This window comes from Hyperolius riggenbachi, chromosome 6 (assembly GCF_040937935.1).
Source record: "Hyperolius riggenbachi isolate aHypRig1 chromosome 6, aHypRig1.pri, whole genome shotgun sequence".
NCBI lineage: Eukaryota > Metazoa > Chordata > Amphibia > Anura > Hyperoliidae > Hyperolius > Hyperolius riggenbachi.
Window position 1 is genome coordinate 224380941 of NC_090651.1, and position 15060 is coordinate 224396000.

A 15060-nucleotide genomic window follows, 5' to 3' on the forward strand; every position below is an offset into this window, starting at 1 on the left:
GTTGGGAAAGCACCGCTCCTACTGCACTTTCAGAAGCATCTACTTCCAGGGTAAACGCTAAAGCTGGATCAGGGTGCCTAAGGATAGGAGCTGATGTGAACAACTGTTTGAGCTTGTCGAAAGCTGCTTGGGCCTGTGGAGTCCAAAGAAAACGAGTCTGCTGGCGTGTAAGTTGTGTAATTGGTAATATGATTGCTGAAAAATTCTTGATAAATTTGCGATAAAAGTTCGCAAAACCTATGAATCTTTGGATTGCTTTTTTATTGACAGGAGCGGGCCATTCCAGGATTGCTTGAATCTTTTGGGGATCCATGATGAATCCGTCTGGAGAGATGATCAGCCCCAAAAATTGAATTGAATGTTTCTCAAATTCGCACTTTTCTGCTTTAACATATAAATGATGAGACCTCAATCTTGCGAGAACCCGTGAAACTTGACAACGGTGATCCTCTAGAGACGTGGAGTAAACCAAGATGTCGTCTAAGTAGACGATTAAGAACAAGTCGATGAAATCCTTAAGTACGTCATTCATAAAGTACTGAAATGTAGCAGGAGCATTACAAAGTCCGAAAGGCATGACGAGATATTCATATTGACCGTAACGGGATCTGAAAGCTGTCTTCCACTCGTCACCCTTTCGTATACGTATCAAGTTATACGCCCCTCTCAAATCCAATTTCGTGAAGACCTTGGCTTCTCTTAATTTCTGGAATAATTCTGGCATCAAAGGTAGGGGATAACGATTCTTGACCGTTACTTTATTTAGCTCCCGGTAGTCGATACAGGGACGAAGAGTCTTATCCTTTTTCTCAACAAAGAAGATACCTGCTCCTGCAGGTGAAACGGAAGGACGTATGAACCCCTTTTCCAAATTTTCCTCGATATACTGTTTAAGGATTTTCTGTTCAGGTTCAGATAAAGGGAACACTCGGCCAAAGGGTATAGCCGCACCAGGTAACAAGTCTATAGGGCAATCATATGGGCGATGTGGAGGTAGTTGATCCGCCCCCTTCTTATCGAAAACGTCCAAAAACTCATGATATTGGGAAGGGATAAGTTCGGTCAGGTTGGCGGAACATAGCAGAGGTCCGGAATCCTTTACTTCCTCCTGAGAGCAAAACTCATTGCAATATGAGGAAGTGAATGACACCTTTCCAGTGATCCAGTTGATTGCAGGGTTATGGGCACGAAGCCAAGGCAGCCCCAGGATGACTGGATATAAGGGGGACGCTACAAGGTCGAATTTAAGGTATTCCTGATGAATTCCGGATATGCGGGAACACACGGGAGTAGACTCCATAGTTACCGGTCCGGAGCTAATTGATGTTCCATCAGCCAGGTGGATATGGAGAGGTTCCTTCCGGGGTTGAATGGGAAACTGATGGATTGTGGCGAATGATATATCCAGGAAACAGCTACATGCTCCAGAATCAATTATGGCAGTGGTTTCAAGGATTCTTCCTGGGAACTGAAAGGAAATAGGGATAATGAAATGGTTTGAACTGAAAGAGGGAGAAGTTGGAAGTAATATTTTAGTAGCAGGATCCTTACCCGTAGGCCTCACTGGGCAGGAACGGATGAAATGACCAGTGGCTCCACAGTAAAAGCATAGGTTGCTCTGTCTCCTTCTCGTTCTCTCCTCCGTAGATAATGCGGGACGGATTATTCCCAACTGCATAGGCTCCGGAGAATCTAGAGAGGAGGCGGATGTCGGAGCTGGAGAGGGATTCGCAGGCACCCAGACTGAACGACTGGACCCAGCTGACCTTTCCAATTGGCGTTCTCTAAGACGGCGATCAATCTGAAGAGAGGTTTGGATTAGCTCATCAAGGGAAACGGGTGTGGTAATTCTTGCTAATTCATCCTTTAGATATTCAGAAAGGCCTAGGCGATATTGGTGACGAAGGGCGGGTTCATTCCAATCTATATCTGCCGCCCAGCGACGGAATTCCGAGGTATACTCCTCCACAGGTCGCCGCCCTTGGCGAAGGTTACGTAGTGAGGCCTCGGCTGTAGCACTCCGCTGGGGGTCGTCATAGAGGATCGCCATGTTTTCAAAAAAAGCGTCCAAGGTGGCTAAGCACTGGTGTTTTTGCTCCAATAGCTGGTGAGCCCATGACTGCGGTTCTCCTAGTAACAGCGAGATAACGAAGCCAACTTTAGTTTCCTCAAACGCAAATGTCCGGGGTTGGAGAGAGAAGAATAGCTGACAAGCATTCTTGAAGGCCCTAAATTTGGTTCTATCCCCTGAAAAGCGCTCAGGTGTCGGCACCCGTGGCTCAGGTGCGGGAATTGCTAGGACGGGGCCTGGAGGTACCACAGCGGGAGGAGGAGGAGGTACAACAGCAGGAGGAGGAGCCGCAGCAGCAAATCCGGCGGGTTGGTTCATATTGGGTAGAGTGTTAATGCGCTCCTCCAGTTGATTGTGGGCTGCTTGAAGCTCCTTAATTGCTTCAGTTAAGTTGCTCATTTGCTTGCATAAAGTGCTCAGCACATTTGCTGCCTCAGCGGTCTCCATATTTTGGCTGTAGTATTTTGTGACGATGTACCTGGAGTACAGGAGACCAATTAGCTGAGGGCAGCAACCCTTGCGGCTCACCGACTGGGGCCCCTGGAAGTGAAACAGGGGAGCCCAGTAAGCAAGGGGCAGGAGCGCTTGTGAAACCAGTGGTAGAGCAGGTTTGGAAACACAGCACTCCCGCAGGCTGAGTCCGGCACTGCAATGACTCAGCAGCCGAGAAAGTCCAGTAACAGGTGCCAGGCAGGAGAAGACGTGGAACTTGGAACAGGCAGAAGTCGGCGACAAATCGGGTACTCGTACAATCCGGGGTCTGGCAACAAATCGGGTCCTCAGGCAAGCAGTGGTCGGCAACAAATCGGGTAGTCGGACAAGGCAGAAGTCGGCAGGGAAGCGGGTAGTCAAGCAGGCCAAGGTCAACATCCAGGGATCAGAAACGGGCAGAGCAAGGCTCACTCACGGGAGTGCAACACACACAAAAGCTGCAATACTACAGCACCCGAGTGTTGCACTCTCCAGACTTTTATAGGCCGTTTTGGCGCGCAGCGCACCGCGTCACACGCCCGCGCACGCGCACACGCGCACAACCAGTGCGCACGCGCGCACGCACGCACGCGCGCACGCGCACACGCAACATAGCGAGATGCATAAACAGAACATCCCTCATGCGCGCGCGCGCACAGCATCCAACGCCAGCATCCGGTAACGCCAACGTCTTCGCCGCACCACGCAACGCGCATGGGCAAGTACCGACAGCCCACCACAACGGGAAGACCGCCGAGACCCACCAGGACGACCGCCAGCATCCGTGTGTACAAGCCGCCTCGTCTGGACAGGTAACTGACCGTGACAGAGGGTAGCCAGAGTCATACACAGAATATCAAAATACAGTAATACAATAATCCTAGTCTTGTGTGAAATCCCTGGTTTCCTCCCAGATCAAAGCATACCGGATACTATCTAAGGTCTGAGCGCTAACACGTGAGTTTTCGCAACAGCAGACAAGTTGCGAGTGAACAGTGAAGGCTTATGAAGCAGAGGAGACCCCACGGCCGCGCCCACAACAATCAGCCAATCCGGAGCGCCGTGAGTCTCCTCTGACGTCAGCCGACCGTCTGGTCAGCTGACGCGCCTCCTCCCCGCATAAAGGTCCTGTCTCCGCGTGCGCCTGCACGATACGGCAACCCTATGTGCAAAAGACAAACCCGTCCTCGCCGTACTAGACGCCAGAGGCACGGGCGAAGTCCCTGAACAGGAAGGCAAGGCGGCTGCGGAGACACCCTGCGTGCCCGCAGCCGCCATTTCTGCGGATGTTACATAGACTACCTGTAAACCTTTCACTATTTTATTTGTATTTTTATTATACTTTTTTATATATTATTGAAGGGCTTGAATACAGTAGTGTAGTAGTAGAGCCACCTGTTCCACTACAGTTTCTGCCTCAACTTTTGGTCTATGCAATAATAATTACAACCAGGGGTTTTGGTGGCCCCAAGCAGTGCATAAGTTGAGGCCCCCCATCCACAAAAGAAGTGCGTCGCGGGGAAAAATCAATAGCCATACAAGGCGAAAAAATCATGATGTGGGTGGGGCCAAATACTAGCAGTTTCTAGGCTAAATTGCACCCAAGGCAAGGGCATAAAATGCACCCCCAACGTGGAGTCAGGTATAGGTGCCCGCAGTATAGGTAGCCAGCTATAGGTCCCCCCCAGTATAGGTAGCCCATATAGTTTCCCCAGTATAGGTTAGATAGGTAGGTGCCCTCATATAGGTTAGATAGGCAGGTGCCCCCAGTAAAGGTTAGATAGGTAGGTACCTCCTGTGTAGGCTAGATAGGTAGGTGCCTCCAGTATAGGTTAGATAGTTAGGTGCCTCCAGTATAGGTAGCCAGCATAGTTGCCCCCAGTATAGGTTAGATAGGTAGGTGTCGGCAGTATAGGCTAGATAGGTAAGTGCCCACACTATAGGTTAGATAGGTAGGTGCACGCAGTATAGGTTAAATAGGTAGGTACCCCTCAGTATAGGTTAGATAGGTAGATGCCCCCAGTATGGGTTAGATAGGTAGGTGTCTCCAGCATAGGGGCGGGGGGGAGCGGGCAGAGTGAAGTTTCAACTCTCCTTTTTCGATCCCCGCACGCAGCTTCTAACTTCTTCCTGTCCCAGTGACTAAGATAGAGGCTGCCTGTGGGGATCGAGGAAGGCGAGTTGAAACTTCGCTCTGCCCACTCCCCCAGCCGCTGCACCCACCCTCCTGCCGCACCACTTGCACACCTGTAAAAATTGGCCTGGGGGAGCTACCAGCAGCAGAGCGAGGCCCCCCTTAGTGTGACGCCCCCAAGCGGGGGCATGGTTCGCTTGTACACTGGCGGCGCCCCTGCCTCCTCACTCACTGTCAGACTTCTCACACAGCACAATGCTAAAGCAGCGCAGCTTAATATGCTTCAGTGTGCGCTATGCACGCCTTACATAGCAGTGTTCGCTGCCATGTAAGTCGCTTGCCTTCCTTACGAGCACTGCTTCCATAGCAAAGCGCAAAAACATTAACTGCGGGCAGTCCTGCTCCTGTGAAGTATCGCTACCGCGATACTTCACTCATGGCCGTTTGATTTTTGTGGACTAAGCACTGCTATTAATGTATATATAAGTTATTCATGATGACTATTATCTGAGAAATAGAACATTTTATATCTTTTAATTACAGTTTAAATGTATTAGGATTCTGAGTCGGTGCATTATACCGCGACTCCGAGTACCCAAAAATTGACTCCTCAACTCCGACTCCACATCCCTGGCATAATCACTATAACACTTTTGCATCCTGAACCTTTTTTTTTTTTTTGCTTTATTCATATCAGAATCAGAAAACTTTATTCGCCAAGTACGACCATGTCACACCCGGAATTGATTGTGGTTACATGGCAGAGACAAAGAGAGCAGAGAACAGACAGTACAAGCAAGCAAGCAAGCAAGCAAGCAAGCATCAATACATACAAACATAGTGGGGATAACATTGCACTAAAACGGGGCATCGGGGCTGGACCATGTTCTTAGGGGTTTGCATATGGGAGGGTGAGTGAGTTCAAGAGAAGGACCGCCTGATTGAAGAAAGAGTTCCTGTGCCTTGTGGTTTTGGTGAGACAAGTCCTGAGGCGGCTGCCAGAGGGGAGGCGGTTGAAGTAGCGCCAGCCGGGATGTGAGGGGTCGTTCAGTATCTTATATGCCCTACCACGCAAGCGGTTGGTGTGTAGGAGGTCCAGGGGTGGTAAGCTTTATAAAATTTCAAATCAAATAGAACACCTAGCCAAGGCTAACCCAGACATAAAACCCAGTACACACCCTAGATAATGCTATCCTGGAATGATTACAGCATTTAGGGCCATTTGGACCAAGAGTCTAGCATATGGGCAGCCAAGCCACCCCCTTTCCCATCTCCCACCACCTACATTAATTATAAATGTATTTCCTTAGGACAGGCAACTTGTATTGTTTAAAAAGAAATAAATATGGCAGCCTCCATATACTTCTCACTTCAGGTTCCCTTCAACTGGAGAGCCTGAACTCTAGATATTGTTAGTTTTCATAAGTGAAGGCCCCGTTCACACTTGCGTTTTGCCATGCAAACGGACCGGATCCTGATCGGATCAGAACCGTACGGTTCCGATCCGGATCCGATCCGGTCCGTTTGCATCAGGCATGCATCAGGCTGCCATCCGGATCCGTGGGCAAAAAATAGCGAAATTTAAAGAAAAAATGTTGGGGTCAGCAGAAGGTGCACCTGTGGAATCAGGTTCCTCCGCTGTAGGCCTCACCTCCACCTCCGACATTCTGCCAAACAGCTCCAGCACGTCTGTCACTGCTGCTCCACTCCAGACATGCTTGGCCCATGTGTCCCCATCCGAAATGGCCGCTTGGATACGCATAGGAAGTGGGGTAGAATGTCAGTTGTTTGTAGGCAGTGTGTTCTGTGCCTTCCGTTCCCCATTGGTTTCTGTGTTCCGGATGGTGCTGTCAGACTCAGGTCCGGCTCCGGTCCGGGTGCGTGGGCCGGAGATCCGGACCCAAAAAATAGCGCATGTTGGAAAAGTGTCCTGAGTCCGGATCCGGTCCGGCTCCGTACTGTACGGAACGTACGTATGTGAACGTCTGCATGGCTTTGCATTGCTATGCGGAACGTACGTTCCGTTTGTACAGTATACGGTCCGGATCCGATCAGGCGGATCCGGACAGGGAATGCTAATGTGAACCGGGCCTAAGGTTTTAAAGTCAATGTTACCCGACCTATAAAAACAAAAGCCAGATACTCACCTAAGTAGAGGGAAGGCTCTGAGTACTAATGAGACTTCCCTCACTCTCCCGGTGCCCGGTCCCGCTCAGGATGCCCGTAGCAGTATTCGACCAGTTCGGTCAAATACTGCGACTTTCGCCGCCGAAGGGAGGTTTCAGAAGTCTTCGGGAACACTCGGGCTCCCGAAGACGGGCCGCTCCGTAGTGCGCATGCGCGAGCGCCCTCTATGACGCACTTGCGCGCGAGCGCTTTCTATGACGCACTCGCGCGTGCACAGTATGGAGCCGTCTGTCTAAAGGAGGACTCGGCTCCCGAAGACTTCCGAAGTCCCCAGCGGCGGGGGATTTGAACGGAGGATCCTGAGGGCACCGGGAGAGGGAAGGGAAGGCTCATTAGGTGAGTATCTGACTTTTGTTTTTATATGTCGGGTAACACTGGCTTTAATATCCCTGAATTACTGTCTGTATCCCAGTTGGGTACAATTTCAACTCAGCCACTGACAGCAAGCAGATCCCTTTTATTTTAAGCAGAAAATGGTCCTAATACTCCACTAAGCACAATTCTTGTGGTGACAACTTTCAGAAGTGATACTTCTACTTTTTAAAGGACAACTGAACAGAGAGCTATGGAGGCTGCCATATTTATTTCCTTTTAAACAATACCAGTTGCCTGGCAGCTCAGCTGATCTGTTAGGCTGCAGTAACATCAGAAACAAGCATGCATCTAATCTTGTCAAATCTGGCAATAATGTCAGAAACATCTGATCAGCTGCATGTTTGTTAAGGGTCTATGGCTAAAAGTATTAGAGGCAGAGGATCAGCAGGATAGCCAGGCAACTGGTATTGCTTAAAGAGACACTGAAGCGAGACTAAATCTCGCTTCAGCTCTCATATATAGCAGGGGCATGTGTGCCCCTGCTAAAACGCCGCTATCCCGCGGCTTAACGGGGGTCCCTTCACCCCCAACCCACCCCCCGCAAAAGTTGGTCGCAGACTTGGTCGCTAAATTTCTCTTCCTGGAGGCAAGGGCTAACGGCTGCAGCCCTGCCTCCCAGCGCATCTATCAGACGCGCATCGCCGCCTCTCCCCCGCCCCTCTCAGTGATGGAAGACTGAGAGGGGTGGGGGAGAGGCGGAGATACGCGTCTGACAGATGCGCGTGGGGCAGGGCTGCGGCGGTTAGCCCTGCCCCAATGCGGAAACGCTCCCCCGCATTACGGAGGGGATTTGGGGGGACAGGGACCCCCGTTAAGCCGCGGGATAGCGGCGGTTTAGCAGGGGCACACATGCCCCTGCTAGCTATGAGGTCTGAAGCGAGATCTATTCCTCTCACTTCAGTTGTCCTTTAACCACCTTAGCGGTATGGACGAGCTCAGCTCGTCCATTACCGCCGGTGGCTGCCGCTCAGGCCCTGCTGGGCCGATTTGCTCCCTGTAAAAAGCAGCACACGCAGCCGGCACTTTGCCAGCCGCGTGTGCTGCCTGATCGCCGCCGCAGCGCGGCGATCCGCCGCGTGCAGCGGCGAAAGAGGGTCCCCCCAGCCGCCCGAGCCCTGCGCAGCCGGAACAAACAGTTTTGTTTGTTGAGGGCTGGATCGGAGGCGGCTGACGTCAGGACGTCGGCTGACGTCCATGACGTCACTCCGCTCGTCGCCATGGCGACGAGCAAAACGAAACAAGGTAGGCCGCTCATTGCGGCCTTCCTTGTTACTGCGGATCGCCGGAGGCGATCAGAAATACGGGTTAGGAGCGCCCTCTGGTGGGCTTTCATGCAGCCAACTTTCAGTTGGCTGCATGAAATCGTTTTTTTTTTTTATTGAAAAAAAACCCTCCCGCAGCTGCCCTGGCGATCTTAATAGAACGCCAGGGTGGTTAATGTACAGGCACCATAAGCATTTGAGGGATGCGGCTGGGGGCATTAAGGCAGCGTCACAAGGCCAATTCCTGAAAGATTTCATGCTGCCTGCAGTGTATGGGCAGTCAACAGATCTCTCTCTTATCAGATTCAAATCAGAGAGAGATCTGTCTCTTGGTCCGCCCATCAAGTGGGCGGGGCTACATCCTCTGAACACTGGAGCCTATCTTTAACTGAGCCGGTCTTCCATGGAGTGAAGAGATATAAATCTGGCGCTAGGTCCTACAATAGTGGTGAGCCCATCGGTAATGGCGGGGAGGAGCCTGGCAGTTGCATACTCGGATGCCTGCATTAGCGGGCGGCACCAGTGAGAACGATTTTGCCAAAATGGCACCTGCAGATTGCAACAGACATCCGCGCATGGCCAGACATCACAGAATCTTTAGCCAGCAGAGCCACTGTGAGATGCGAGTGCGGGGAAACCCAAGGACTGGGGAGATCGTAATGTGCTGTTGACCTAAACATTTGACCTGGCAATACAATAATTGTGTCACCCCAATGCACTACTATTTAACCTACAGTGGATACAATCCCAGCAATACCCTTTAGACCATGCATGTCAAACTCCAGCCCGTGGGCCAAATCTAGCCCTTGGAGACATCAGATTTGGCCCTCAGGTGGTTTCCCCACTTTGCATTATGTTTGGCCCACTCTAGACCACCAGAGAAAGCTATATTAGAGGGTAAGCCCTAGATCACTAGGGAAGCCATAAGAGGAGGGGGAAAGAATTAGATACCAGGGAACTGTGTAGGAGAGGGAAGGGGGCCACTAGACATCAGGGAACTGTATAGGGGAAGGAGGAGGACAGCACTAGATACCAGGGAACTGTTTAGGGAAGGGAGGACCACTAAACATCAGAAAATTGTATAGATGAGGAAGGGAGGACCACTAAACATCAGGAGACTGCATAGGGGATGGAGGGGGCTATTAGACACCAGGGAATTTAATAAGGGAGGAAGGTGGCCAGTAGACATTGAGGTCGGCCCTCGACTTGGTCCCAGAGCTCAATTTCAGCCCACTTTGTATTTGAATTTGACACCCCTGCTTTAGACAAAAGCCGGTACCGGAGTGTGCGTGAGGTGTAAGTGGTGGTGTATATTGTGTGTGGGAGTGCTCCAGATCAGAGGATTATTTTCATGGTTTTAATTAAGTTTGCAATTTGATTGTCAACAAAAGCAGTTTTGTGTTTTCCGATATCCATGTAGTGGTGGCATTTTACTTCATGTAAACGCTGGGGAATAAAGGTCTGTGGGGAAGTTCACATTACCTGCGCAGCTTTGCGGTGCACCGGAAGTGCTCGATCTGACGTGGGTCCATAACAACGTTACCGCGCGTATCTGCAGCAGCGGTGCTGCGATGACGCTATGACGCGCATGCGTATTTCTACACTTATACACTTTTGTGCACTTCCGCATACCTGAAGCAGGAAGTGGCCACTAGCGCGCACCACTTCCTGCTTGGACGAATACCACACAGGGAATACTATGTACTAATACAGTATTCCCTTGAATACTGAAGCCAATGTTTTTTTCTTTTTATGCTTCAGATGTGTTCCCTCTTGCTTTTTAAAGTTTTCTGCCACATTTCAGTGGTAGAACGAGTGATCCTGTCCCCAGAAATTATCTTTTTTCACACCACAACCAAATTGGTCGCAGAAAATGCTCCCAGGAAGAGGCTGTGCCTCTTCTACTGTCAATCACCGCCTATCCCTGCTTTTCTCCACCTCTCTCTGTCCCCTTCTATTCATTAATCCTCCCCGACCCCCCTGCTCTGTACACAGTACGCAAGCAGGGTGGCACGCACACTCATACCAGATGTGGAGCCTCGACCCGGAACTTGTCACAGGGATCCCAGCCATTTTATACAGGACTATAAAACTATCTAAACGGAAAGTGAGAGGGCTCTGAGCGACGGCAAACGGCAAAACATGATGCTATAATGAAGGGATTTCCAGCAATGTCTTTTATATTGAATATTTTTTATACTTCAGATTCTCTTTCTTCTCTGGAGGAGAGGGGCGGCCAAGGCTCCCCCCTCTCCCCTGGAGCCCTTGTCCAATCCATGGACAAGGGGCTCTTCCCCACCTCCGGTACCCCAGGAGGAGGTGGTAACAATGATGTCCTGGAGGGGGTTCATGGTGGCATCTGGAAGTACCCTTCCTTCCCGCTCCATACCATGGACTATGCGGCCTCAGGAGAGGGGTCCCCACATCAATTTATTTTTATTTCCCTCACTCTGAACATACAAAAAAAATAAACAAATACATTTCTATACATGTTGATATATCATGTCATTTTACCGCATTTACCGCACTGAAGTCTCTTAAAAATCATCTATTTATTACAAAATCCTGTGTAACATTACTGTCCTAACTAAAACGCTGCATCGCCGCGGCTGTAATCTAACTAAATCCCCACTAACTCCCCCTACCTCTCCCCCGCAAAATCCACTACTTTCTTGGTCGTGGATTTTGCTGCTGTTGGAAGCAGAGCTTTCAGCCACAGCTCTGCCTCCTTACGCGTCTAACAGCCGTGTATCCCCGCCTCTCCCCCACCCCTCTCAGTGAAGGAAGACTGAGAGGGGCGGGGAGAGACGGCGATCCGAGCTGATAGACACGCTGAGAGGCAGAGCTGCGGCTTATAGCTCTGACTCTCACGGAAGCGCTGCCCGGATTGCCCCCCGGGGAGTTTGGGGGATTTAGTTAGATTACAGCGGCGGGGATGCAGCGGTTTAGGTAGGGCAATAATGTTACACAGGATTTTGTAATAAAAAGAGGATTTTTAAGAGACTTCAGAGTCTCTTTAAATTTAGCCTTTTTTCCTTTAACATCGATTTTCTCCAAAACTACAAGGTCTTTTTGATTTTTTTCCTCTTGTTCCCACTGTCCTCCTTAACATACCCTGTAATAGGTGTTTCTAGCACATATGGGGGCTTTGCTATTAACCGCTAAAGTTAGCGGCCATTAAACTTTAACAATAACTATTAAAAAAGTTTTTTCACAAAATATGTATTTTTGGCGACTATTTCGCAGTTAATCCTTCTCCACCATGCCACTGTCTAGGTTTTGGTACACTTTTTTCACCTATTTGACCTGACTTCAGAGATGCCCTGAAACTTTTAGATGTTCGTCTGCCATTAAAATCTATGGACCCTGCAGCGAATTGTTGGTTTGTGAACATTTGCAGTAAATTCACGTTCGCAAACGTAAAAATTTAATGTTCGGGCAACACTACTTGTCATGGGCAGCAAACAGGCGCAGCCCCCCTATGGAGTTGCATATGAGCATGGCACCTGCCATGCTCAGACATGACATTAGACAGTGTTTAGTGCTTGACATGCATGTTGTTACATTTTAACTGCACCTGAATGGCAGTCATCATCGGCAGACTGGGACTGAACTGCACGGCAAGTGAGCTTTTCAGATTTCCATGGAAAAGAGGCCTTAAAGAGAATCTGTATTGTTAAAATCGCACAAAAGTAAACATACCAGTGCGTTAGGGGACATCTGCTATTACCCTCTGTCACAATTTCGCCGCTCCCCGCCGCATTAAAAGTGGTTAAAAACAGTTTTAAAAAGTTTGTTTATAAACAAACAAAATGGCCACCAAAACAGGAAGTAGGTTGATGTACAGTATGTCCACACATAGAAAATACATTCATACACAAGCAGGCTGTATACAGCCTTCCTTTTGAATCTCAAGAGATCATTTGTGTGTTTCTTTCCCCCCTGAGGGGGGAGTGCATAGCAGAACCACAACACTGAAGAACTTGGCAGCCTTCCAGACACAGGCTGACAAGTCTGACAAGGGAAAGATACATTGATTTATTACAGAGACTGTGATAGTACAAAGTGCTGCAGTAAGCCAGAACACATTAGAATAGCTTTTGGAACTTGTAGGATGATAAAAAACAGGATGCAATTTTTGTTACGGAGTCTCTTTAAAGGGAAGGTGTGAGCACACAAAAAAATACTTACATGGGGCTTTCTCCAACCCTGGCAGCCAAACTGTCCCTCGCCGAAGCTCCGGGGTCCGCCGGTCTCTTTGCCAGGTCAGCATCTACTGCGCCTGTGCTAGCGCACCGCTTGTGATCACGCTCACGTGGTCTGGAGCATTCGGCGCAGTACTTCTAAGCCTGTGCAGAGCGCTCCAGACCACGCGAGTGGGATCACAAGCGGCGCAGCCGTGCGCTCATGCAAGCACAGTAGATGCCGACCTGGCGAGGTCGGCGCCTGCAACTGAGGGGATCGGCGGACTCTGGAGCTGCAGCGAGGGACAGATAGGCTGCCAGGGGCTGGAGGAAGCCTCAGATAAGTAGATTTTTATTTTTTTCCTGCTCGCACCTTCTCTTTATTCCAGCCTCAAATGAAATGTACTCATTATAACATTTTATTTTGCCCTATATGGCTTAAAATTGCTGTGAGTTGTGTCACAACTTTGCAGAGGCTAATCAGTTTCAGAAACCTAATGATTAATCGTTAGCAAAGCTCCAGTTCAGCTTTCAGGTTCCTGAAACGTCAAAATGAAGCTGATCTAAAAAAACAAAACAAAAATAAACAAAAAAAAAATACAATATTGATAAAAAAAAAAACCCTACTAAAAACCTACTACCATGGAATTTTACTTCAGAATCTATTTCCAATCAAGAGATTGATATCCAGATCTGTCATCAATCGAATATAGAAGTTTCCTAGCATATTTTTAGTTATTATTATTTATTTACAGCACTTTACAGAGCCTATATAGTCACATCACTAACTGTCCCTCAAAGCAGCTCACAATCTAATCCCTACCATAGTCATATGTCCATCATAGTCTAAGGCCAATTTAGGGGTAAGTCAATTAATTTACCTGAATATTTTTGGGGTGTGGGAGGAAACCTAAGTGTCCAGAGGAAACCCACACAGACACAGGGAGAACATACACACTCCGTGCAGATAATGAGAGAATCCCTGGCTGGGATTCAAACTATACATACATATGCAATTTTTTCAAATTCCGATCAGATTTCTGAATAGAAAATGTTTGGAAATGAATCGAAAGGACATACACACTGAACAATACCCATTATTTTGATCTATATTTTCCAGCATGTTCAATCTGTTCCGTTTGAGAAAAGAATTGTTTTTTTTGCCAGATCCAATCTTTTTCTCTATCCGACAAATAATCTGAAGTACAATTGGATGGTATGTACCAGAAAGTGATTTTATTAAGTAAATCAATAGGTATAACAAATCAATGCCTAACATTCAAAAGTTAGTGTACTTCAGATTAGAAGCAGGGGACAGTATAATATTTCCAAGTCTCACCCTTTGCTGAGTGACAATGTAGTAGAGGGAGTACTGGGTCACACTAGCCATCTTTCAGCTGTCATGCTGTGTTCAGCAGTAGTCACGAGGTTTACATCCTGTTTAACATGCTAGCAGATTACCTGAGGATCAGAAGAGGCAGCGGTCTCCATATTCCTACTGTTAGATTTAAACATCTTGTTGAAAAAGTCCATGTTTCACCAAGTCTTCATAGATGAAGGAATATACTTCCTGCAGCACAATAACAAGCAGCAGTCCTCTTTCTGTACAGCAAGTCTCAGTCCTCCGAGAAGTCAGACGAAGCCACGCCTCCCCGGCTCAGCTGACAAAGAGGCACAGATTCACAATCATAGGCGTTATTATTATTCTGCAGGTATTGTTGTGGGGGGATTGGGAATGGGGATGACCGAAGCATGGACTTCATACAAGCTACAGGAGTTCAAGAAAGGCTGTGTAAGAATTACAAACGGGGTGATTCATAGATCTAGAGGGAATGGGTGCTGACTGAGTTCAGTTCAGACATTTCGACATGCAGGGAATTTTACTGTTCTGGTTACTGAATGACTGGCCTGGGTGCCAGCCAGATCTTTTTAATTTCAGCTTTTTAATCTACCTTGAGGCATGGGACCCACTACAAAGCGCTATTGCCAGCAATTTGTGATAGCGCTTTGCAAGTTATCTTGGCAGTGATTTCCCTGCGCCTACACAACACAATACATTTCATAATGCTGCATGTCCTAATTGCAATTGCACTAGTGGAATATGTCCCATTCATTTACATTGGTAGGGTGTTTAGTGAAGTTTATTGAAGCTATTGAAAGCGATCTCTAAACACTCAAAAAAGCGCTCTAGTGGGTTCCAGCCCTCACAGTGTCAGGTTGCTTTTTTACCCTGTAAAACAGGATTGGAATAGAGGGGAGAAGTTGCATTGCGCGATATGTGTGCGAAGCAATGTATACAGTGAAACATACAGTACAAGTTATGCTTCACCACAACTGGTAACTCACACATTATGCGGTACTGCACTGCATGCAATG

At 48.5% G+C, this 15060-nt stretch overlaps 1 protein-coding gene across 5 annotated transcripts in view; it reads right to left on the reverse strand.

Annotated features, from left to right (window-relative positions):
- The window catches only part of LOC137521345 (2,7-anhydro-N-acetylneuraminate hydratase-like), a 272083-nt gene extending 257639 nt beyond the window's left edge, over positions 1-14444 (reverse strand). For 2 of the 5 annotated variants that reach the window (XM_068240477.1, XM_068240478.1), the window contains exon 1: positions 14146-14443. In XM_068240477.1, coding sequence (XP_068096578.1) covers positions 14146-14217 — 72 coding nt within the window. In that variant the 5' untranslated portion in view covers positions 14218-14443. Of the gene's footprint in view, positions 1-14145 lie in introns of all 5 variants that reach the window. The other 3 variants (XM_068240475.1, XM_068240476.1, XM_068240474.1) reach the window with 2 other exon arrangements.
- Between the last annotated feature and the right edge of the window lie 616 nt (positions 14445-15060).